Source organism: Vigna umbellata, chromosome 1 (genome assembly GCF_029865625.1).
Source record: "Vigna umbellata cultivar VRB3 chromosome 1, Vumbellata_1.0, whole genome shotgun sequence".
Classification (NCBI taxonomy): Eukaryota; Viridiplantae; Streptophyta; class Magnoliopsida; order Fabales; family Fabaceae; genus Vigna; species Vigna umbellata.
This window is the reverse complement of record NC_142165.1, coordinates 70,939,138-70,961,909: the sequence shown is the minus strand read 5'-3', so window position 1 is coordinate 70,961,909 and position 22,772 is coordinate 70,939,138. Positions and strand designations below refer to the sequence as shown.

At 35.6% G+C, this 22,772-nt stretch overlaps 1 protein-coding gene across 1 annotated transcript; it reads right to left on the bottom strand.

Moving 5' to 3' along the window:
- Window positions 1–1,290: 1,290 nt before the first annotated feature.
- Window positions 1,291–6,047, bottom strand: LOC124845520 (zinc finger MYND domain protein). Its single transcript, XM_047322625.2, has 7 exons — window positions 5,628–6,047; window positions 4,577–4,717; window positions 4,110–4,475; window positions 3,691–3,933; window positions 3,063–3,155; window positions 2,062–2,262; window positions 1,291–1,970 (listed from the first exon to the last, which is right to left on the bottom strand). Exons 1-7 carry the CDS (start codon window positions 5,937–5,939, stop codon window positions 1,758–1,760), a joined length of 1,569 nt encoding a protein of 522 aa, XP_047178581.1. The 5' UTR covers window positions 5,940–6,047; the 3' UTR covers window positions 1,291–1,757.
- Window positions 6,048–22,772: the final 16,725 nt, after the last annotated feature.

Sequence of the window (22,772 nt, the reverse complement as noted above, 5' to 3'; positions counted from 1 at the left end):
TAATACTTTTACTATTTTTTTAACTTTTTATGTAAATGTTTTTTATTTTTTTAAAATAACTTAATTATTGCTATATATATACAGTAATAATAAATACGGTGTATAAAATTTAATTATTATTTAAAATATTAAAATGAATTTAAACAAAAAGGTTAAAAAATAAAAAAATAGTAAACAAATTGAACTTTTTATTTTAATTTGTGAATCAATTTTTTAAAAATTGTCTCAAAGAATAAAATGTTTACACCAAAACTTAAAAAGGTTAGAAAATGTTAAAATTAATTATTCAAATTATTAAAAAAATTTAAAATAAAAGCTTATGTATATTAAATTTTTAGAAAATGAAAAAAGTTTAAAAAAAATGAAAACAAGAGAAGTAGTGTGTTCTGTATACACAGCTTCTATATTAAACAAAAGATAATAAAATCATGTAACAAGATGAAGTCGTCAGTATCTTCATGACTTCAATATCTCTGTATTTTGGAAGTTGTCTGATGCTTTGTCTGTGTATGACCTAAATCCATAATTTTGAAATGAGATTGACCCAGTTCGGTAGAAAATCGATGTTTTGTTTGTATTGTTATTGAGAAACTTTTTTATAAACACTGATCATTAGCAAGTTCTTTGAGAAGTTAAGTTATTTTATGTACAAGGTAATTTTGCCTTAAAAAAAACGTTTTTTATTTTACATTTTTCTTCTATTCTTATTTATAAAAAAATTATCTGAGTAAGTTCTTGATCACATATTAGTGTATATATTGTTTCATATTCAACTCCCTATATTTATATTGAAATACTAATTAACATTACTTTATATAGACTTCAGTATCTTTATAAGAATTTATTATGAATCCAAAAACAATTCCAAATTAAATATTTTGAATAACTTTTTGTATCGAACAGATGCAATTTGGAATATTTTCATTTTATGATCTGATGGACCTCATTCCAAATAAGAATAGAAAGAAGACGAATTTAGATTACATCTCCTTTAAGAATATGGTGATATGCACAGTAAATTATCATAAGACTGATTAGTATTTGTATAACACCTAAGTTTAATCTGCATCTTCCTCTTTGATGATATCGTATTATAATTTTTTTTTTCACTAACACGAGAGAATCTTAATAAAATAATTTACGGCAGCTTTACTTCTAGCTGAAAATTTTGCGTGGAGGATAACATTTTTTTTCTTGTTACCTTAAATAATATGCCAGAAAGATGTCGTTAGAGCATAACATCTCTCTTTATTAAGTAGCAAGAGTAAAAGCTTAATTAGACCAAGGAACGAAAAAAAAAATAGACGATGGAACATGCATTACAAGAGTAGTTTGTAATTGAAGCATTGTCATTGAAGCCACTACAAGTTCTGAGAATCATTGAGCAGTGGATCAAAGAATGCGTGTAGCAAACTTTGAGCCAATCCAACTATCACCATGATTTACTTGGTCATGTTTTAAATAGACTGATTTCTCCTTCATGAAGATCAGTTTAGAAAGGGCATACCACTGAAAATCACCATATGAACTCTGTACATCGTGATGGTGATTATTCAAGCTGTTAGCTTACCTTCATGAGGCTTGAATATCAGTATTGTGTTTTTATATTTTTTCATACTTGACCATCAAGCTGTAGATACATACACACTGCCGTGTCCAATAGTTTTATATAAACAATTTTACAACACCAAAGTACTTGATGCCTTAAGATAAATTCAACAGGCAATTCCAGATAACAGAAACGATGGAAGACAGATCTAACATCGAGAAGGCCTATCATAAATTGGAGGAAGAGATGGACAGTACTCATTCATGTTGGCATATGGATCCAAGGTGTTGTAGCCAGGCAGTTCCATCCTATATTCACCAAGAATCTGGCAGAATGGAAGCTGGTCATTCTCATTGTTGCACCATCTTGGTAGGCGTGTTTGGTTGTCCTCGAAAATTCTGAGCATGTATGCATCACGAATCTGCAAATAACACGACAGAAGCGTTAGGGCGTTAGGGAAAGTGATTATAATTCTTAAAGGTTTGAGAATTTAGGGAGACGTCATTACTTACTGTGAATTCAGTTACTTGAATGGAACTAGAAATGGGACCAAAAACTCCAGCTTCTTTATACATTGATAGGATAAATGCAACACAAGTTGTTGACTTCCCATCACTGTATTCCCATTCATCTTGTTCAGGAATAGTTAGTAGTTCATCGAAAGGTATCCCACGCTTCTCAGTCTCAACTATAATATCATGCAAATCCAAACCCTGAATGGAAATAAAAATGAGACATCCAATCCAATATCTTACGAAGAGGGCAAACAGATTATAGTTCAGAAAAATAAGCCATTGTGATAAGTTAATGTAATGAATATTTCAATGGAATTTGACCGTGAGCGACTGTTTAATCATTTAATTCTCAGTAAAAGAGCAACACACAGCTGCAAGAACTTTGTTCAAATCAGCGTCCTATAAAAATTCAAATGTAAACTATACATAATCCTCCTTGACAATTTTTGAAACAAGCAATACATACAATTAAATATTTCTATATAATTTCACATAACATGTATCCGTCAGCTGGGGTACTTCCTAACCGTTTCTGCCTTGTTTTCAAGCGGGTAATAAAAGCTTTTATTTTACCTGACACTATCTCTTATCATAGAATAATCTTGTACTCAATATACACAATGAAGTACAGAACTATAACTAGAAAGGCACGTAGAATTTCTATCTTGAATCCATTGAGATTATATAGAATAGCAACTGAAACAAACTTTGAAGTCATTGCCAAACCTAAATCTAGAGAAAAGGTCAAGTTCTGGTAGTTCCCATAAAGTAAAAGAAATTAGAGAAAGACTACAATTTGGTCCATTTAGTTGGCAGATAACTGTCAGATTGTTGAGGACAATTCTTTTTTCTTGGAGGATTACTTGTCCTTCCTTATTTTTCCCCTTCTAAAGAATTTCTTCTCTTATTTAGGTGCGAAAAACAGAAGCAAAGACTACATATATTTAGAGCAAATTCATGCTCCTCATCCCGCAGAAAAGTTTTGAATCAAGACTTACCTCAGTCCCTAACCGCTTATTCAATGCTTCATTCCACATATTAGCAGAATATGCTGGCTGCAATCTAGTCCACATAGACATGACAGAAATTACCTGCAAGGAGAAAATGCCATTCAGGATTAGACCTCCTGTCACTCAAATCTGAACCAACAAGCTTAATAATAATAAAAAAGGAATGCTAATTTGATGCGTCCTTTCTATGAAAAATGCAGGGGCAGGGGTAGAGTAGAGTAGATATTTATTGCCTCATTCACTGCTTGGTTAAGCAAGAACCTTTCCTCTAGTTAGAGAAAAAACAAGCATCCATATATCACAACAAAAGCACTAAGTATAACATTACCAAAATCGTTGATACCAGCATAGTAGTCTGTCCATAATTCCATCCCATTCATCTTATCAGTAGTGGTATGCTGCTCTCTAAAGCCATAAGCACTAACTATTCTCCCCTAGGCCGCTTCTCATTTTAAGGTTTAAATTATCTTTTTGCAAACGTTCAAAATTAACTCACTTCATAAGTTAAACAAATTCTACTAGAAAAACAGCATGTCGTTAACACAATAGATGGTTTTATGTATACTTCTAAATAGGATACATTAATCCAATAAGTAACAAGGAAAAAGTTTACTACCAAGTGAGCATCGAGAGGAGGAGGATAGTTGTCTGCTACAGTGTCAATCCAACTGAATATCATATTGTGATAACCATAAGGCTTGCCAGACATGCTCCGGGCATACTCCCATGCAGCAGTGTTGTTAAATTTTGCACGTATTTCTGGATGTAGGGGAAGCAAGGCTATCTGTGGATTGGAATTATCTTTAAGAGCCAATTCCCACCATTCTTCCCAAGGAATTGCGACTATTATTTCTTCACCCTGCACAGAGACACATTATGATGCTGTGATCAATTAAAATAGATCATAGCTAAGTCACCACACCCAAAAACCATGACAACAAGTACAAACTTCCCGCACAACAGGCATTATAGTCTCACATGAATAATGTTGAAACTAAAAGAATGAGATTTTTAGAAGTTTAATCACTTTGATACCTTTTCATTCTCATGCCCTGATTCACCAACCCATAAATTCCCCAATTCATCCTTCAAGCAAACTGCAGTATGACCGGCAAATGAACCAGTCACCCACTTTTCTAACGTCTCAAAACCTCCCCACCTACCCCGGATCTTTGACACCGCTAAGAAGTCTCCAGAATGAACATCGGAAGGGTCTATATATGCACGCCAAGGCTGGCTGCGTTTCTCAAATGTAGCTCCCATGTGCTTCTTCAGGAACTCCAGGTTGGCATTCTGACCCCAACCAGTGTTCGAGAACAAAGGCAAAACGTCAATCAGAGAAAGCAGTGTTCCCAGCATCCCAGATGGCATGAGAAACACAGAAACCCCATGCTGCTTCACCTGTTTGATTCAGCAAGATATAAGAACTTTGATACGGGTTTACAGCTATACACTCGAACAGCATTGAGAGCTAATAACAACAAAACTAAAATCAACATTACATATTCCAATTCTGCAGGCTCTTCCCAGGAATCAAACTTCAACGTATGTTCCCGTGAAGAGAAGTAGTAGTCCCACGTAATCCTGTAAGGGGTTGCAAAAACATACAGATCCATGCAGGTCCAGCTATGTGCAGCCTCTGTCTGTAAAATAACAACTACTTTAAACTAAAGGAAACTTACAGGTCATACTATCATCACGCTTGGGAAGACATAACAGATGACACAGGTTCAAAATTTCCAATTAAAAAAATCCAAACAACAGCTTTACATTGAATTGATACAGAAAAATTACAAGCCATTTTACTATTGACTGAAAATAATAACAACTATTCATCACCAAAGGAAACTTAAAGCCATATTATCGTCAAGCAAGAGTAGACATATCAGACGAATAGATAAAAAATTTCCAGCCAGCAACAATGCATTGTTGAATTGACACACAAAAACTGCTAGCAATACATCCATCTGTTTAACTCTGTTTAACACATTTTTCTTATTGACCAAATAAAGTTGATTAAAAATTACAAAATTTTTCACTTATTAATAAATCACTAAACCTCTACCAAGACATTACAAGGCGGAATTCAACCTAAAAAACTAGACCACTAAATGGGAGAACCTCAAAGGACAGACTTTCACTGTCAACCAAAACACCAATTGTTAGGAAATTAAGCACAAAAAAATAATCCAACCCAAAACACTAATCTATCAGGGCAAAAACCTCAAAGCTTAAAAACCAAGTTTAGTAATTCATTGCACTCAAAGTTGAACTTCTAAGAACTCACCGATGATTTCATAATTTCAACAAATTCTGGAATAAATAACGTATAACCACTAATTAAAAAATGAGATAGATATTGTATCAGTAAAAACTGCCGACGCAGTTACCAGCAGTGGCAGATACACAAACAAATAGATACAATTCTGAACAACGAAAAAGAAACATATTTGGCCGAGTTAGCGATGAAATAAAAAAAAATACAGAAAAAGGTTATTCAAAACGATAGATAAAAGCAGAAAGCGGATAATGATTGAAAGTTAGGATAGATACCTTGACGTAAAGAACAGCACCCTGAGAAGCGGGGGAGAGTTCAATCTTGGCGGTGTTGTCATAAAAGCAAGCCCCTTTCCACTTGATGGAGGCATTGGAGGGAGTGAGGGAGCCAACGAAATAAGGGAGCAAGTCAACGGCACTGTGGAGGTTGTTCAGAACTGGCCACGAAATCTGGCGTGGCAGCACGGGAAGCACGTCGTTGACTCTAAACGGCACCTTCAAAGCCTCTCCCACTTCGCAGCCCAACAACGCTATTAACATCCATGCCACCACCGCGTGTCGCAGACGGCGATGATCAGAGGAAGGCATCGAAGAAAGAGATTCCGAGATGCGAGTGATTGATTGATTTTTGAGAATTATTCCACGGATTTCATGTTAGGGCTTTTGGGGGTTCCGAATCAGGTGAGGTTAAAAGAGAGAATTTTTGGTTATCATCATTATCATCATCGTTGTACACTATTTGAAGGTGGGACCCATTGGGACACGTGGACAAACAGGGCGTGGCAGTTCAATTAGGGTTCAGTGCAGACCCGTATTCCACCCTGTCGTGAAAATCAAAACGGAATTTCTCAGTTAAATAACGGAGCTGTAGGCCACCCACGCCTCACTCCGTAAATCGATGTGCCGTGCTGGCGGGGAATCTAAGGATCTACCACATACATAAATGCCAATATTGACTTAAAGTTTGGAAAAGAACAAAATCAGAAAAGTATATCATATTTTTTTCTTTTTTAACCTTAGTTCAGTTACAACTAGATTCTTTTTAAGTGAGGATTTTTACTAATCTACCCTTTATTGCAGGGATTCTTTCATTTATTTGTTTGTTTAGTTAACTTTACTAAACTTTCCAAAAATAGAATAAATTACAAAATACAAGATAAATTGCATAGTCAGCTTATAAATGTTTAAACTCAACTTACACATATTTTGCAAATAAGATGCCGTTAAGATTTTTAGCCTGTAAACCCTGTGCACCACCGTTTTAATTTAAAGGATAATAACAAGAACTATCTTATTAATTTGCCATCGAAAATTTTTATAACCTTTTAGAAATTTAAATTTTTTATTTCAAATTATTTAATTTTTCAAATATTTTTTTTAATTGAAATAATCAAAGTCTATTTTGTTTTAATTTTTGTTTATCTGGATTGAGTATTTTAATAATCATCATCTATAACAATATCAATCCAAAAATTATTTCTTCAACGTTTTAGAAAATAAAAAATAATCACTATACACGTCAAATTAAAAGAAGTAGTTTGCATTTACCAAAAAATTAATTCACCAAAACTGGTTCAAAAAGATTTTAGGAGTGTGTTTTGGAGGATGAATTTCAAACAAAATATGTGGATAAATTTGAAAAGATTTAAGAGTAAATTGAGTGTTGTTTGTTTTAAGGGATTTGGAGATGGATGAGTGTGAATTGAAAGTAAAGTTTACGAAGATTTGGATAAAATTTTATCAATGTGGTAAATAAAAAAAATATTTTAATAGTTAAAAATAAAATTATCAAAATATCCTTAGTGAAAAAATAAGATAAAGTGATATTTATTAATAATATAATTATTTGTAAAAAATAATATAAGAAGAAAAAAATAAAAATTAATTTTGAAAATAAAATAAATTTGTATTTAAATAAAATAAATAATTATGTGATATTTAATTATTGCTATTAATGGGATATTTAATTAAGTAAAATTAAAATCATGTAATTAGCTATTATATATTTTATTTCTTTAATTAATTATTCACTTAATTCTAATAAATGAAATATTAATTAATAATAACATTTGAAGGCATTTAAAATATAAAATAAAACTTATTATTTTCTTTATTGCTTCTTTAATGTAATTCACACCTAATAAAGTAAAAAACGTGTTGAGAATGTTGGTAAAAACACATAGGCAGACAACATAACAAAGTCAGGTTCTCCTTCCACCATCTAATCTTACTTGGCACTCCATAGCCATGCAAACAACAATCTTTCTCCACCTGTTTCCTCCATCATATTGTTTTGACTGCTTCCAAACAATGCGCCAAAAACCTCAAAACGACACACCAATGCCGCACGCCACAGCTAGAAGCCCCTAAAGCTGGTCGCTCGAGGACCTTGCCTTTGCCATCTCTGTTTCCACCCACAATGGTGTCGTGGCTTCCGACGTGGGAGCTGGTGAGACATTATGCATGGTGGCAGTGGGGTGTTTCGCTTTGGTGTAAGGTGTGACAACGATGTGGTTTTGAAGGAGGGAGAGGAGGAGGTAAGGTAACGTGGAACGTGGTGCTGAAAAGGTGGAGAAGAGTTTTCACGACAATGAGGCGCAAGGGAATGTTGAGGTTGGTGGGTGGTGGAAAGGGGTGGTTCTGGGTGAACCAAGTTGAAATCGATTCCACTTTTTTTCAAAGTACAAAATACAATGGAATCGAATACATAAAATTTGGAATTGATTACAAGTATTACGTTGGATTTGGCTTGGTCAATTCGGAAATGACAATGGTTAAAAATGACATTTTGAAAAAATTCCTTCCAAATATGAGCACTTTTGCAGGTTAGAAAGAGTAATGCATTTCACAATTCTTCGCTCTCTCTTCCTCGCATATTTGTTGAAGGGAACATCACAGGGCTTACAAATCTGTCGTCGTTATTCTTTGTGAACAAGAAAATCACCTCATGTGAATACAACATAAAAGACATCAAATAAGAATTATTTTTTTACTATGTAATATAATGATATCAATTAGAAAATAATGAATATTAACTTTGATTAATAACCTCTTACCTATATCAATTAGAAAATAATGAATATTAACTTTGGTCCTCTAGTTTGACAGTTGTTCAAAGTGGTCGTCTTATTTTTGAGTTGTTTAGAATGTTTTGTAAAAATTGTTCAATTTGATCTTTTTTGCCGAAGACAATTAAAACGCTAATGATGTAATGTCCACCTTATCCAATAGTGAATAACTTGTCCAGTTTTTCATTATATGGCAACGTCAGATCAATTGACGTGGAAATGTTAAAACCTTAACTTATTATGTAAGAGGAAATGAGGGTTAGGGTTCGTATATGAAGAGGGTTAGGGTTATTGGAAGTTGTTCCCTCAATTGAGCAAAGTCTTTGTGGCGAAAGAGGTATGGCTTCTTCCCAAGGTTGTTTTTCTTGTTCCAGTACACGGGGCAAAGGAATTTCTCATTCCTCACATGATGATGGTTGGAGGGGAGGTGTGATAATCCTTATTTGCAACAGTGGTGATATTATTGTAACCAAATGGCCAGAACTGCAAAGAATGTTAACAGACAATTTTAGGGATGTCGTCATTACAAGGTTTTATGAATATTCCTTTTCACGTTATATTATTGAATTTATGTGCTGACAGTTAATATTGACTTTGAAGTTATTTTGGTGAGTAACAGGGTGGATCTCCAAATGGGATGTCCTGTAACTTTTAAGTGGTGTTCTAAAGAAAACATTGATGAAAGATGATGGCAACCTCCTTAGCTAGGTTGCGCCAAAGTTAGGAGATGTGCATGTAGGAGTATTTCCTTGGATGAATGGTGCGAAAATGTGGTGATAAATGGTCTAAGGATGATGAGCTAAGGTATGAAAGGGGTAGACGCTCAAAGCCTCTAGGAGATATAGTGGTGGTGGTGTAATATTTTGGTGGCTCCAAGAGAGATTAGGCCAACTCAAGGAGGAAGGTGACTAGAAGGGCCTCTAGGGTTGTTCTAGTCTTGATCTTGGAAGAGTATGGCCATATTTTGACAGCATAACATTACTTAATTCCAAGATGAAATACAAGGGTGGAGACACCTCTATTTATAGGCCTAGGGTGTCTCATTCTAACCTAAAAGCATGATCTCCCACCTTTGCTCTCATTGGCCAAAAATGAGGCCCTCTAACCTCTCCAATGATGGGAGGACATGTGGCCACTCACAAAACACAATCCTCTCCATTCTTAGAGTGCCATGTGGCCACTACTAAAAGTAAATCTTCTCCACTCCTAGGGTGCCATGTGGCTACCTTTTAAAAAGTAAATCCTCTCCAATGGAAGCATGACACATGGCACACACTTTTCACTTGGTTTGGACATCTAACTTAGGGAAAATCCTATGCTACTTAGGCCTTAATACAAGTCTTAATCAAACCTACACTACATGGCCAAATACAAGGCCTAAATAAACCTACATTACTCTTCAATCCATGCTCCATGATGGCTCCAAAGGTAGCCCACAAGGTAGATTTGATGTCATCTTCATGGATGACTTCCACTCTCCTGAAAGTGCTTGACAATGGCTAGGGGATTTACCATCATTCCCTCCCTCTTGAAAAGGATTTTCCCTTAAATCTTCAACATGGAACAAGACAAACTTCCTTATCTCTTATGAGTTTTGTGTGCTTCTCCACCAAGGTCAAATACCCATTTTATAACACAAGTTAGAACAAATGTTATAATAGTGAGTAAATGAAGAATATAGCTCCCAACAATGATACACCTTAAATCAAATGAATGATCAAGGTCTTGGAGAGTAGGAGCATCTTGGAAGCTTGTATGTGTCTTGTGTTGGATGTATATGTTTGAAAGACTACCCATTCCAAAACAAGATTTAATTTTTAGGGATATGCCATCATACCCTCCATTTTGAAAAGGATTTGTCCTTAAATCTTCTTGTTCTTTTATGACAAAAACCTTATTCTTATTATTGGTTAATTTGTGTATCTTTCCACCAGGATCAAATATCCATATGCAAGTGTCATCAAACTTAAAACCAATAATCTTATGAGCCACAAACAACATGTATTTAGATGAAAGATTTAAATAAGACCTTATGCTAATTTAAAAGAATTTACTTGAAAACTTTGAAGGTCTACTCCACAAAATTGTTTGTGTTTACTTTGAGTTAATTGTATCCTAAAAGGTAACATCAACTCAAAGTTTGATTTGGAAAAATTTGAGGAGTTAAAAATAGTGGGAGGTGAAAAATAAGTTGAAAAGTTTTCAACAATAAAAGTTGGAGTTATGAAAGATGGTTGGATGTATTGAGAAAAGTTCAAGGATTGGAAAACTCCCTTCATCATATTAATCTCAACCTTAATTGTGGGAGTGGTAGGGGGCTTTAGTAACTCTTCCTCTTCTTCTTTTATCTCAATCTCTTCTTCTTCTCTCTTTTATTTCTCATTCCTTTCTTTTATCTTTTTCTCTTCATACTTTTTTCTTCTTTCCTCCTCCTTTTTATCTCTTCTTACTTGCTCCTCTTTCTCCTTTTGTTCTTTCTTCCTTCTTTTGTCTTCCTTTCTTCTTCTCTTTGTCTTCCTTAAATCCTTTTGGACTTTTTCTTGTTTTTCATTAAGAATTCTAAGCTCTTCTTCTAAGGTATCAAGACATTGTTTTCTTTCAACTCTTTCTTTCTTTACTATCGCTCATTTGTTCATCTCTTCTTCTTTATATCTCTCTTTTTCTCTTGTCACTCAAGAGCTTTCTCACTTTTTCTTCAAACTCATCTTCTCTTTTAAAGAACCCTTCTACACCTTTTAGAAAATTTTTTCCTCTTTTAATGACTTCTCTCATCTCACATATCTGCTTTTGGTTTATTGTAAGGGAAGAAGGAACAAATTTCCTTCTCATGCACGCTCTCAAGTCATACCAATCTTTAATTGGAGATTTTTTACCTTTCTCAACCTTAGATTGTCTTTGATTCCACCATTCACTTGCATGTCCTACAAGCCTAGAGATGCATAAACTAAGTATATGATATTTACCATGCCTAACTAGGAATGAATGTAGTTCTTCTGTTCTTTTCTCCCATGTTACGTAATGCACTAGTATTCTCACCAAAGAATGAAAGGTCACTCTTAACTTTAGAATGTAGCTCAACCTCACCATGACTTAAATGCAAGCTACTATAAAAACTTATTTGTTTTAAAAGAATTTTGAAAAACAATTTTCACAAATAATCCTAAACATTTTTAAGATTTTAAAAATGGATTATGCAAACAAACTTAGTATTTCAAATAAAATTCCTTAAGAGACTTATGGAGACAAGAGAAACTTAAGTTCACTTTTAGGAAAGAGAGGTGAATCACTATGGATTGCTTCGAAACCAAGCCTTTCCTAGACAAAGCTTACCTCAAGTTATCTTGTACCAAACTTCTCAAAGGGATTTGAGCTTGAAATAAAAGTTGACACACTAGACTATCACAATTAAAGAAAGCAATTAAAGCTAATCTATGCGGCCTAATGGTGAAGTTAGAAGGAACTTTGGTTCCCTCACACTTACCAACTACAAAACACAATATTAATCAAAGTCCAATAGTCTTGTTAGGACACATCCTAACAAGGCCAAATATTAAAAGTCCAAAAAGGAAAACAACTACAATTTTACAATTCAAAGAAAATACACATAAATCTTTCTTTCTCACCAAGTGTATACTCTCTTGTTTTGTGTTTAGACCAAGACTTCAAACTTCCCTTCAAGGTCTCCTTCACCTTTGGATGTACCCCACTGTTTTGGGTTGTTATCCCAATGATCCTCATGTTTTTTTACCATCCAAAGACCTACACCACAAGTTAACACCACTAAAGCCAAAAGGAGTCCAAGGAAAAAGTAAGAAAAGGTCTAAAATGAACAAAGACTCTTCAAAAGGAGTTTTACTTTGGCAAAACCATGAATTTTTGGAAGACAAACAAGCAATTAAATGGTAAGAAAGAAATGTTAGCAACACAAAAGGAGTTACTCAAAGAAAGACACTAGAATAGATCACAAAAAAACAAAACTACTAGAATAACATAAGGTGTTTTTGTTCTTTTGCAAGCTAGACCAAATGGTGCACTAAGGAAACCTTTTTAGGTCATCATGGCTGCTGGAACAGTAGCTAGGGATGTGAGTTTCAGCTTCCAAATCAACATCAAAGTGCTCACACAAAAGTTGGTTACATATGGTACATGAATGTGCTTTTACTTTTACTTTTTGCTTTTGCTTTTTGTACTTTTTGTCTACTTTTTCTTCTGTACCTTTTGTCTCTTTTTTTTTTGAAATTTTTAGCACAAACACACACCAAATCAGATCTCAAATCTGAAATGTTACAAGAGGTTTCAAGTTCATACAAGCTTATAGCACCAAAATGAAGAAAACCTATTAGAATCAAATATAGAATGAAACACAAAAAGTGACATAATGGAAACCTAACTCTATGAATTTGTTCATGATCTAACAACAAGTATGAACTCAAATATATAAAATAAAAGCACTCAAAGGCACAAATACAAATCAGTTTTTGGACTGACCTCAACATATATTTTTGATGATTTTCAAAGTTTCAACTAGGAAATAAAGACATCAAAAGGACTAAAGATGACTCTAGACAACATGGATTGATTTGAAACTTAAAATCACTCAAGCAAACATATATTGACCAAAAAATATAGTAAGGAATGACTCAAAAAAAAAAAGAAAAGACACAAAAAAGTAGCCAAAACTACCAAAAACGTACTTGAAAAACGCTAATGACAACATTCTGGCAGCTTTGACCTTTGCTGAGTGTTTTACTCATAACTTTCTCCACATAACTCCAAATGAAATGATTATTTTTTGGTTGGAAACAAGACTCAAGGGGATTTCATTTGAATATTTTTACGCATTTTTTGGACAACTGAGCTAGATGCAGTTTAAGTTTGAAAATCATCACACTTTGCTGCCAGAACAAATGATAGATGAAAAAAAAAACAAAACAAGACAAGTAGGGAAATAACATCAACAATATGGAAGAATAAAGGATAGATAAGGAACAAAAGACTTAGCTCTTGAAGATTCAAAGCTCTTGATATCAAATGATGACAATCTCCTTAGCTAGGTTGAGCCAAAGCTAGGAGATGTGCATGTAGGAGTGTTTTCTTGGATGAATGGTACAAAAAGGTGGTGATAAATGGTGTAAGGATGATGAGCTACGGTATGGATGGGGTAGAAGCTCAAATCCTCTAGGAGATATGGTGGTGGTGGTGTAGTGTTTGGTGGCTCCAAGAGAGGTTAGGCCAACTCAAGGAGGAAAGTGACTAGACGGGCCTCTAGGGTTCTTCTAGTCTTGATCAAGGAAGAGTATGGTCATATTTTTGCAGCATAACATTACTTAATTCCAAGATGAAATACAAGGATGGAGCCATCTCTATTTATAGGCCAAGGGTGTCTCCTGGAAACCCTAAAAGCATGATCTCACATCTTTGCTCTCATTGGCCGAAAATGAGGCCTTCTAACCTTTCCAATGATGGGAGGACATGTGGCCACTCACAAAACACAATCCTCTCCATTCCTAGAGTGTCATATGGCCACTACTAAAAGTAAATCATCTCCACTCCTAAGGTGTCATTTGGCTACCTTTTAAAAAGTAAATCCTCTCCAATGGAATTATGACACATGACACACACTTTTCACTTGGTTTGGACATGTAACTTAGAGAAAATCCTATGCTACTTAGGCCTTAATACATGCCTTAATCAAACCTACACTACATGGCCAAATACAAGGCCTAAATAAACCAACATTACTCTTCAATCCATGCTCCATGATGGCTCCAAAGATAGCCCACAAGGTAGAGTTGATGTCATCTTCATGGATGACTTCCACTCTCTTGAAAGTGCTTGACAATGGCTAGGGGATTTGCCATCAAAAGAGATGCTACACTTATCAGGCAAAGGAGGAGGATATATGATCTGGAAAATTTAGTGAAAATTTTGAATAAAAGGATATAATTTTTAGTTGGAGTTGTGTCTGTTGGTAGTGAGTTGAACATTTTGATATTGTGATTGTGCTTAGGTTGATGTTGTTAGATGGGTAATGTGACTGTATTTTTTCTTGATGTAAGGTTAAGGTTAATGTTTAGGCTCAGGTGTTTAGGCTAATGTTTGTTGGTTGATGTAATGGAAGATGTATCAGTCTATTTTATAATGAGTACAAATGAAGAATCTGATTTCCTTATGGATTGTTCAATTTAGTCCCTCTTTTATTTAAAAAATGTGCAATGTGGTCCCTAATGTATATGAACATGATACATAACAAGGATACCTGGCAAAATATAGTAACAAAAGTGGCAATATAAATCACTTAATAACATTATCACATAATAACATTATAACAAATGCTCCAAATTACATAATTAAACTGCTTAATATTAGTACATATACATCATGGAAGTACTTAATTAAAGTTGATAATAAAAGTGCAAATTACATCCAAATTTTCCCAATAATGAATGTGCATGAAATTATATCGAAGCAACTTTTCTTCGAATATTTTAACTTGTTCCTTCTCATTGGTTGAGTTAACTGTGCAATGGATTCTTGAGTTGGTTGTGATGACTGAGGGGATTAGGGAGTTGGTTGTGAGGCCTATGTTGGTAATGGAGATTGGGGACTTGGTGGCTGTGATGGTAGAGGGTATTGAGGACTTGGTGACTGTGATGATAAAGGGGATTAGGGACTTGGTGGCTATGATGGTAGAGGGGATTAGGTAGTTTTGTGACTGTGATTTTTGTTGTACCCAACTTTACGGCAGATGCTACATTTTTCTCTATGTCGACCAACACTTATTTAGCTCTCATCCCTACTTAACTCTCATGCCTCCAACCTTCGTTTTTTCTTTGGCCTCATAGAAAACTTCCTCTTAAATGGTGGGAGTACATATGGGAAGCTTGTTGTTTCCCATTGTAGTTGGCCATTCATACGATAAATGATGGAGGCATATGTCTCTTCATATGTGGATCTTCTAAACCAACTTGGAATATAATTATCTGGGTTTACATTTTTGTAGTTCATTACTGCAATAATAGGACAACAAGGGATGCCACTAATCATCCACTTCCTGTAACTACATTGTTTGTTGCCTATGTACATTCTGAACGTGTCCCCAATGACAAAAACGTGCCCAACCTCAAACATATTTTATTCGAATCAGTTGTAACAAAAATTGACATGAACATAAATGAGAAATAGGCATGAACATAAATGAGAAATGGACATGAACATAAATGAGAAATGAACATGAACATAAATGAAGATTATCAATAGATTATTACCCATGGATCCAATATTTTGATAAATTATATTCCTTGACAAGTATCTTTTTAATCTTTGGGCAGATAGAAAAACCATAGATGTCACCTTGGTTCTGTTGGTGGCCCATCGTTTCATGAGATAAAGTCTGATCTCTTCCAGCATGGTGATAATGGGTTTTCCCTTAGCATGAACAATAACATTGTTGAAAACTTCATTCATGTTGTTATCAAGGGTATCAGACACTTACTTAACCTGTGAACTAAGATCTTGACTAATATTTGTTGAACAAAAATAATGAAAGTGGTTTAGCATACATGAGTTTCGTTAATGTGCATATAAGGAAAAAAGTGTACCTCGAGGGAATAACTATAAGATATTTATATGCTTCTACGTTAGCTTTTTTAATATTCAACATTGCTCTCTCTCAAGCTTGGGGGTACGTGCTTGTGCAACCCTCCACATTAGATTCTTCAATATCTGACTAGAAATTTTTTTCCTAAAGTTTGCATACAAGTGCCTCATGTAGAATCTTTGTTCTGCCCCAAGCAAGAATTCTTAGATAGCTGGCACCAACCCATGTCCACATCAATTTACTAATCAGTCCTACATCAATTACAAAAAATAAGGTAAAACTAATCTAACTACTACACGTACCTTTTGCTAGTCAAACATCCACGTGCTTGACCCATACACTTCATTACCCCCAAGGTCTTTAACCAATAACTGTAAAAATCAACTTCATGTGTCTTTTTTCTCCACTTCAACCATTGCATACGCTAGTGGTAACATCTGGTCATTTAAATCCCTAGCAACAATAGTAAGCAACTCTCTCTTAAACCAACCTTTCAAAAAACATCCCTCTAAACCAATAATGGGCCTACAACACACAAAACTATCTTTACAAGCTTTCAGACAAACATAAAACCCCTGGAACTTTGGGTCACCATTATCACTGTCTACTTTAACCTTAATTGTTCACCCTGGGTTACACCTCAACAACTCATGCGCATAGTCATAATCCTTTTAAACTGTTGTTTAAAGTCTCACCTTCAAGTTGACTTGATGTCATTAACTTTGTCGTGCATGCTATAGAAATTGAACTATTGATATTCCATTTTCTTAATGCTTTATAATGTATCTCATTCACCCTTAAATTAGGATTTTATTGTAAATACCTATCCAATTTGTCACTCAACCACTTACCATTCATCATTTTAATATTAATTTGTCTGCTACAAGTATGAGTACCCACTATTTTCCTTAATTGCCAAATTTTGCATGATGGTAAAAAGCCACAATAAGTTATCCATGGACATGTTGGCCACCCATGCTGTAAGATCCAGGAAAAATAGGGGTCTTAAAAATAAGGTAGTCTTGTGACTTTGGTGTTTTTGTTTGGAAATTAGTGTTATTTAGTGTACACCTTTTGTAGAACATAATATTTATGTTATTTTATTTATATTTTGGCTTAGGGACAAAAAGGGTATTTTACCTTTTATTAATTAGTGTAAGAAATTAAAATAGGAGGTATAGAAAGGAAAAGAATGCAAATTAAAGAATGTGGAAATTTAATAAAAAGATATTATATAAATCTTTTTGAAGATTTAATTGTTGTTATCTTAAAAAGTAGTTGAAAGAAATTAGGAGATATAATCTTGAGATTAAAAGAGAGATTATTATTAGAAAGGGATAATCTTAAGTGTGTGCATTGTTTATTTCGTTGAACCTAACTTCGTCATTTTTTAGAAATAAGATTTTAAGCAAGTGTGTGTATGCCATTGAGGGCAAACACAAAATCAGATTTGAAGGTTGAAAGAAAGTTGTACATCAGAAGGTTGGAGTTCGTCTTGTTAAGGAGGTAAGTTTATTTAAGTTATACGTTTTGTTTTGGTCTTCTTAGTGGGAATAGAGGGATGGATTGGGGATATATGGTTTTGGTGGGAATAGTTGGAAGTAAATTGATATAGGTTATTTATTTTGGTTTTCATTGTTCTAGTGAAATGAAAGGTGACAATGGAGGAATTGGTTGCACACGAAGGACCATTGGTTCAGGAATGTCGTAAATTTGTGGATCCTTTTCTCGGTTACCATCAAAATTGTGTGGTTGTGGGGAAACATTGTTGCTTTTGAAGGCAACTACTTTGAAGAACAAAGGAAGACTATTTTTTAGATGTAGAAATTGGGCAATAAGTGAATAAATCCTTTAGTTATTGTCAACACTCAATTTTGTCCGGGTTGTAAAAAATGTGTTTTTATTGGTTTTTTTTTTTTTTTATTATTTTCCTTTTATTTTATTTTACCTTTTTGTTTTATTCTATTTTTATGTATTTAGATCTTTGCTTTTTATTCAATTTCTATTTTATTTCTTATCTTTAATTTTGTTTTAATAGAGTTAATTAATCAAAATAATTGAAAAATTGAAAAATAAAATAAAAAAGTAAAATAAAAAATAAAATAAAATTGAAATAAAAATATATAAAAAAAAGGAAAATAAAAACGTGGGGGAAGTGGCGTATGGGAGACGTGTCTGAAAGGGGGAGACCAGGTGGTTAGGGGAATATTTTCTGAGATTTTTAGAAAGAGAAAAGGGGGAGACCAGGTGGTTAGAAAGGGATTTTTTCCAAGATCGTTGGGAGGGGAAAAAGGAGAGAGATATCAGAGAAAAGAAGGGTTTTTAGAAGGGGAGAGGAAGAGATCATCGGAGGGAGGCAGAGGATATCCGAAGTGACGAATATCAGAGGAATTCTCAGGTATACAACTTATCCTTTATTCTTATTCTCATGAGGCATGATAAATATAGATGGATAGTGTTTGATAATGCATACGAGGAGTGCCTATAATCTGTTCAAAAACATTATGGTGTGTGGTCATCATCCTTCTCCATGACCGCTTGCTATCATCATTGGTCAGCTCGATTCCATAGTTACCATATACATACATAATGTCTCGTTGGAAACCCAGTAAAAAACACTGCAAAAAATGCTAACCCAGTAATATCCACTTTATTCATTGCACCATTTTTCGTGAAACCCTTACGTCCCAAGACTCAAGTGGACCCTCTGAAATTCGAAGTCTCCTCCATTGGAATCGCTCTTTCGGTGAGGATGAATGGGACGATGGAGGCGATGGCTTAATACCCCTACTTTGGGCAGGCTTGAGATGAAGAGAGTGGCTGGTTGTTTCGTGGTTGGCGGGTTGGAAGTGGTAGTCTGTTGTGTGGTGGTGGCAGTGGCGTTGCTAAGGTTGTCCTGGTAGGTGATGGTGGCCGTGTAGGGGGCCGTGGAGGTGGTCGAGGAAGTGGACGAGGATAGGCACGGGGAGCCTTATCGTGGCAGTGGTTGTGGTCGTCGTGGAGGTTTTAGCAATGGTGAAGTTGATGATGATGGGTGTTGATGACATGAAGGGATCGGAGATGAAGGCGGAGGAAGACTCTCCCTGGGAATCGCTGTTTTCGAAGAGAGAAAAGTGGAGACGGTGGCATCGTGGCTGGCGGTGGTTCTGGTGGCGCAAGTTGTCGCCGATGAGGCCAGGGCGTACTCTGGTTGAGGCGACGGTGGCCAGCTATGGCAGAGGCGACGGTGAGCTTATGGGCAGAGCAAGAGACCTTGGGTCTCTAGAGAAGGCGTGAGCCGGCGTGAAGTGGAGAATGAGGATAAACCTCCTGAACCCCTAAGAAATTCTAGGTTAGAAATCATTCCACTAGGCCAGGCCCAGAAATGAGCGCACGTCCGGGAACCTTAGGCCCTTTTGGAACGCTCGTTATTTAGTCTCGTATTCAAACGTTCGTTCGGACATTTCTTGGACGGACTATTTGTTAGCCATCTCTCGAACGAACGTTCGTTCGTCATTTCCGATAACGAACGTTCGTCATTAGGCTACACTGTTTAAACGTTCGTTCATTGACGAACGTTCGTCCTTAAGCTTGCATTTTTGAACGTCCGTTCGTCATTTCAATAACGAACGTTCGTCCTTAAGCTTACATTTCTGAAACGTCCGTTCGTCGTGTCAATGATGAGCGTTCGTCTTTGAGCTTTCCTGTCTACACGTTCGTTCGTTTTCAATAACGAACGTTCGTCATTTAAAGCTTACTTGTCTAAACGCCCGTTCGTCATAACGAACGTTCGTCATTAGGTTTCCCTGTCTAGACGTCCGTTCGTCATTTCAATAACGAACGTTCGTCCTTTAGCTTACATTTTTGAACGTCCGTTCGTCGTGTCATTAACGAACGTTCGTCCTTAAGCTTGCATTTTTGAACGTCCGTTCGTCATTTCAATAACGAACGTTCGTCCTTAAGCTTACATTTCTGAACGTCCGTTCGTCGTGTCAATGATGAGCGTTCGTCCTTTAGCTTACATTTTTGAACGTCCGTTCGTCGTGTCAATAACGAACGTTCGTCCTTAAGCTTGCATTTTTGAACGTCCGAACGTTCGTCCTTAAGCTTACATTTCTGAACGTCCGTTTGTCGTGTCAATGATGAGCGTTCGTCCTTTAGCTTACATTTTTGAACGTCCGTTCGTCGTGTCATTAACGAACGTTCGTCCTTAAGCTTCCATTTATGAACGTCCGTTCGTCATTTCAATCACGAGCGTTCGTCCTTAAGCTTAAATTTTTGAACGTCCGTTCGTCGTGTCAATAACGAACGTTCGTCCTTTAGCTTACATTTTTGAACGTCCGTTCATCATGTCAATAACGAGCGTTCGTCCTTAAGCTTCCTTGTCCAAACGTTCGTTCGTCATTCCAACCGCGAGCGTTCGTCATTAGACTTTCTTGTCCAAACGTTCGTTTGTCATTTCAACAGCGAGCGTTCGTCATTAGACTTCCCTATCTCAACGTACGTTCGTCACCTCTCCACAACGAGCGCTCGTGACTCTGAATCTTTTCCTAACGTACGTTCGGCCTTTACCACGGACCGTTCGTTATCCAAGCTTTTAGACTGACCGTTCGACATTATATTATTTTTATTTTGGTACCCCTATTTTTATTATTATTTAATTATTCATTTGCCTTTTTATTTATCTTATTTCATTTCATTTTTATTTTATTACTTTATCTTATTTATTTCTTTTAAATATCCAAATTTCAAAATATATATATATATATATAATAATTTTACTTATATACATATATAAAATAGAAAATTACAAAAATTTGTTTTAAAGGTTAAGCACACGTGTGACCGCTCGCGTCGTCCTTGTGCTAAAAACCTTTTCTTCTTCTTTAAATAAATTTACAAAAGAAATAGTTTTGAAGGTTAAGCACACGTGTGACCGCTCGCGTCGTCCTTGTGCTAAAAACCTTTTCTTCTTCTTTAAATAAATTTACAAAAGAAATAGTTTTGAAGGTTAAGCACACGTGTGACCGCTCGCGTCGTCCTTGTGCTAAAAACCTTTTCTTCTTCTTTAAATAAATTTACAAAAGAAATACGTTTTGAAGGTTAAGCACACGTGTGACCGCTCGCGTCGTCCTTGTGCTAAAAACCTTTTCTTTTCTTAAATAAAATTTCAAAAAATACGTTTAAAGGTTGAACACTCGTGTGATCGTTCGCATCGTCCTAGTGTTCAATACTTTTCTCTCTTATTTACGTAATATTAAACGAGGGTACGAGTGCTCGTGCGATCGTCCGCATCAGCCTAGCACTCAATACTCTCAAGTCTTCCTAAATAAGTAAATAACGGTATGAGTGCTCGTGCGATCGTCCGTATCAGCCTAGCACTCAATACTCTCAAGTCTTCCTAAATAAGTAAATAACGGTATGAGTGCTCGTGTGATCGTCCGCATCGTCCTAGTGCTTAATATCGTTATTTCTCTTTTTTAAAAAAAGATGATTAAAAATATTTAAATATCATTTTAAAGGTATGAGTACTCGTGCGACCGTTCGCGTTGGCCTAGTACTCATTACCTTCTTTTTCTCAAAAATATTAAAAAACATAAAATCTCCAAAAATTAAAAACATCTGCTTTTCCAAACAACAAACAATCTCTTAACTAGAACTACGTAACCCTGATTTCTCATTTTGAATGAGAATACGTAGGAGCAAGGTCAATCCTTGTCGGGCCCAAAAACTAAAAAATATATTTTGTTTATTTAGAATTTTATTTTAGGGATAGTTAAACATTTTGAAAACCACATCAAATTCGCGTATTTAGTTAAAGGTACTGCCTTAGGGCAGGCGTTGTAGGGTGCTAATACCTTCCCTACACGTAACTGACTCCCAAACCCAGAATCTGGTTTTCGCGGACTGTGTCTTATCATTTTATGGTTTTTCCATAGTTTTCCATAATAAACTATGGTGGCGACTCCAAATCTCTTTTTAAAACCCGTTTCTTTTTGGATCGTCGTCCCGTCGCGATTCCGGTTGCGACAGATGGCGACTCCACTGGGGATGTCTAGAGAGTCGAGCCATTTAATTAGATGCGCGAATTTGGTGTGGTTTTGCTTTGTGTTTTTCTTTCCCTTTTCTCTATCTATGTGTGATATTTGGAATAACTGCAATAACTGTGGAATATTGAACCCTAGGGTAGACAATATGTTTATATCTGCCTGGGAATTTTTCTGGTTGTTTTGCAGGTGACGGTTTGGGTGTGCATAATTTCCTCCCTTCACACACACACTTTTGGCATATCATGAGTGAGGCCCTATACCCGGGTCTGAGCGTAGCTTAGAATTAGAGGAGTTGTGTAGCGGTGTCACTCTGGGATGTACTTCCTGTTTGGCTATCGTGAGAACTCCAGCTAGAGTCTGTTCTCTTCATATATGTTTTCACACCTAGTTGATTACTCGACTGTTGTGGAAATGCTATGAAGGGGGCCATAGCTCTAGTAACCTTTGACCTTTAGGTTCAGGGAACCATCCTTGTGAGATTGCATATACTTGACCTTGAACTCAAAGCAGTGAACCTTTGTTAGGGCACGATGGGAGAAATATGTACTTCTGTAACCCTCACGCTGTTCGTTTTTTTTATGATATTACATTTCATACCATGCATGTGCTTTGTTTCGTCATGTTGTTTTATTATCATGCATCATATTCATACATCATTTAGTAACATGTTAATTTTAAGGGAAATCACAGGTACCTACTTGACTTCATACGAGATGGATGTTAA

Coding starts and splice junctions, on each gene's coding strand:
- LOC124845520 (XM_047322625.2), bottom strand. CDS start 5,939: ATGCCTTCCTCTGATCATCGCCGTCTGCGACACGCGGTGGTGGCATGG. Junction 4,718..5,627: donor GTGCTGTTCTTTACGTCAAG/GTATCTATCCTA, acceptor GTTATTTTACAG/ACAGAGGCTGCACATAGCTG. Junction 1,971..2,061: donor TTCAAGTAACTGAATTCACA/GTAAGTAATGAC, acceptor TGTTATTTGCAG/ATTCGTGATGCATACATGCT.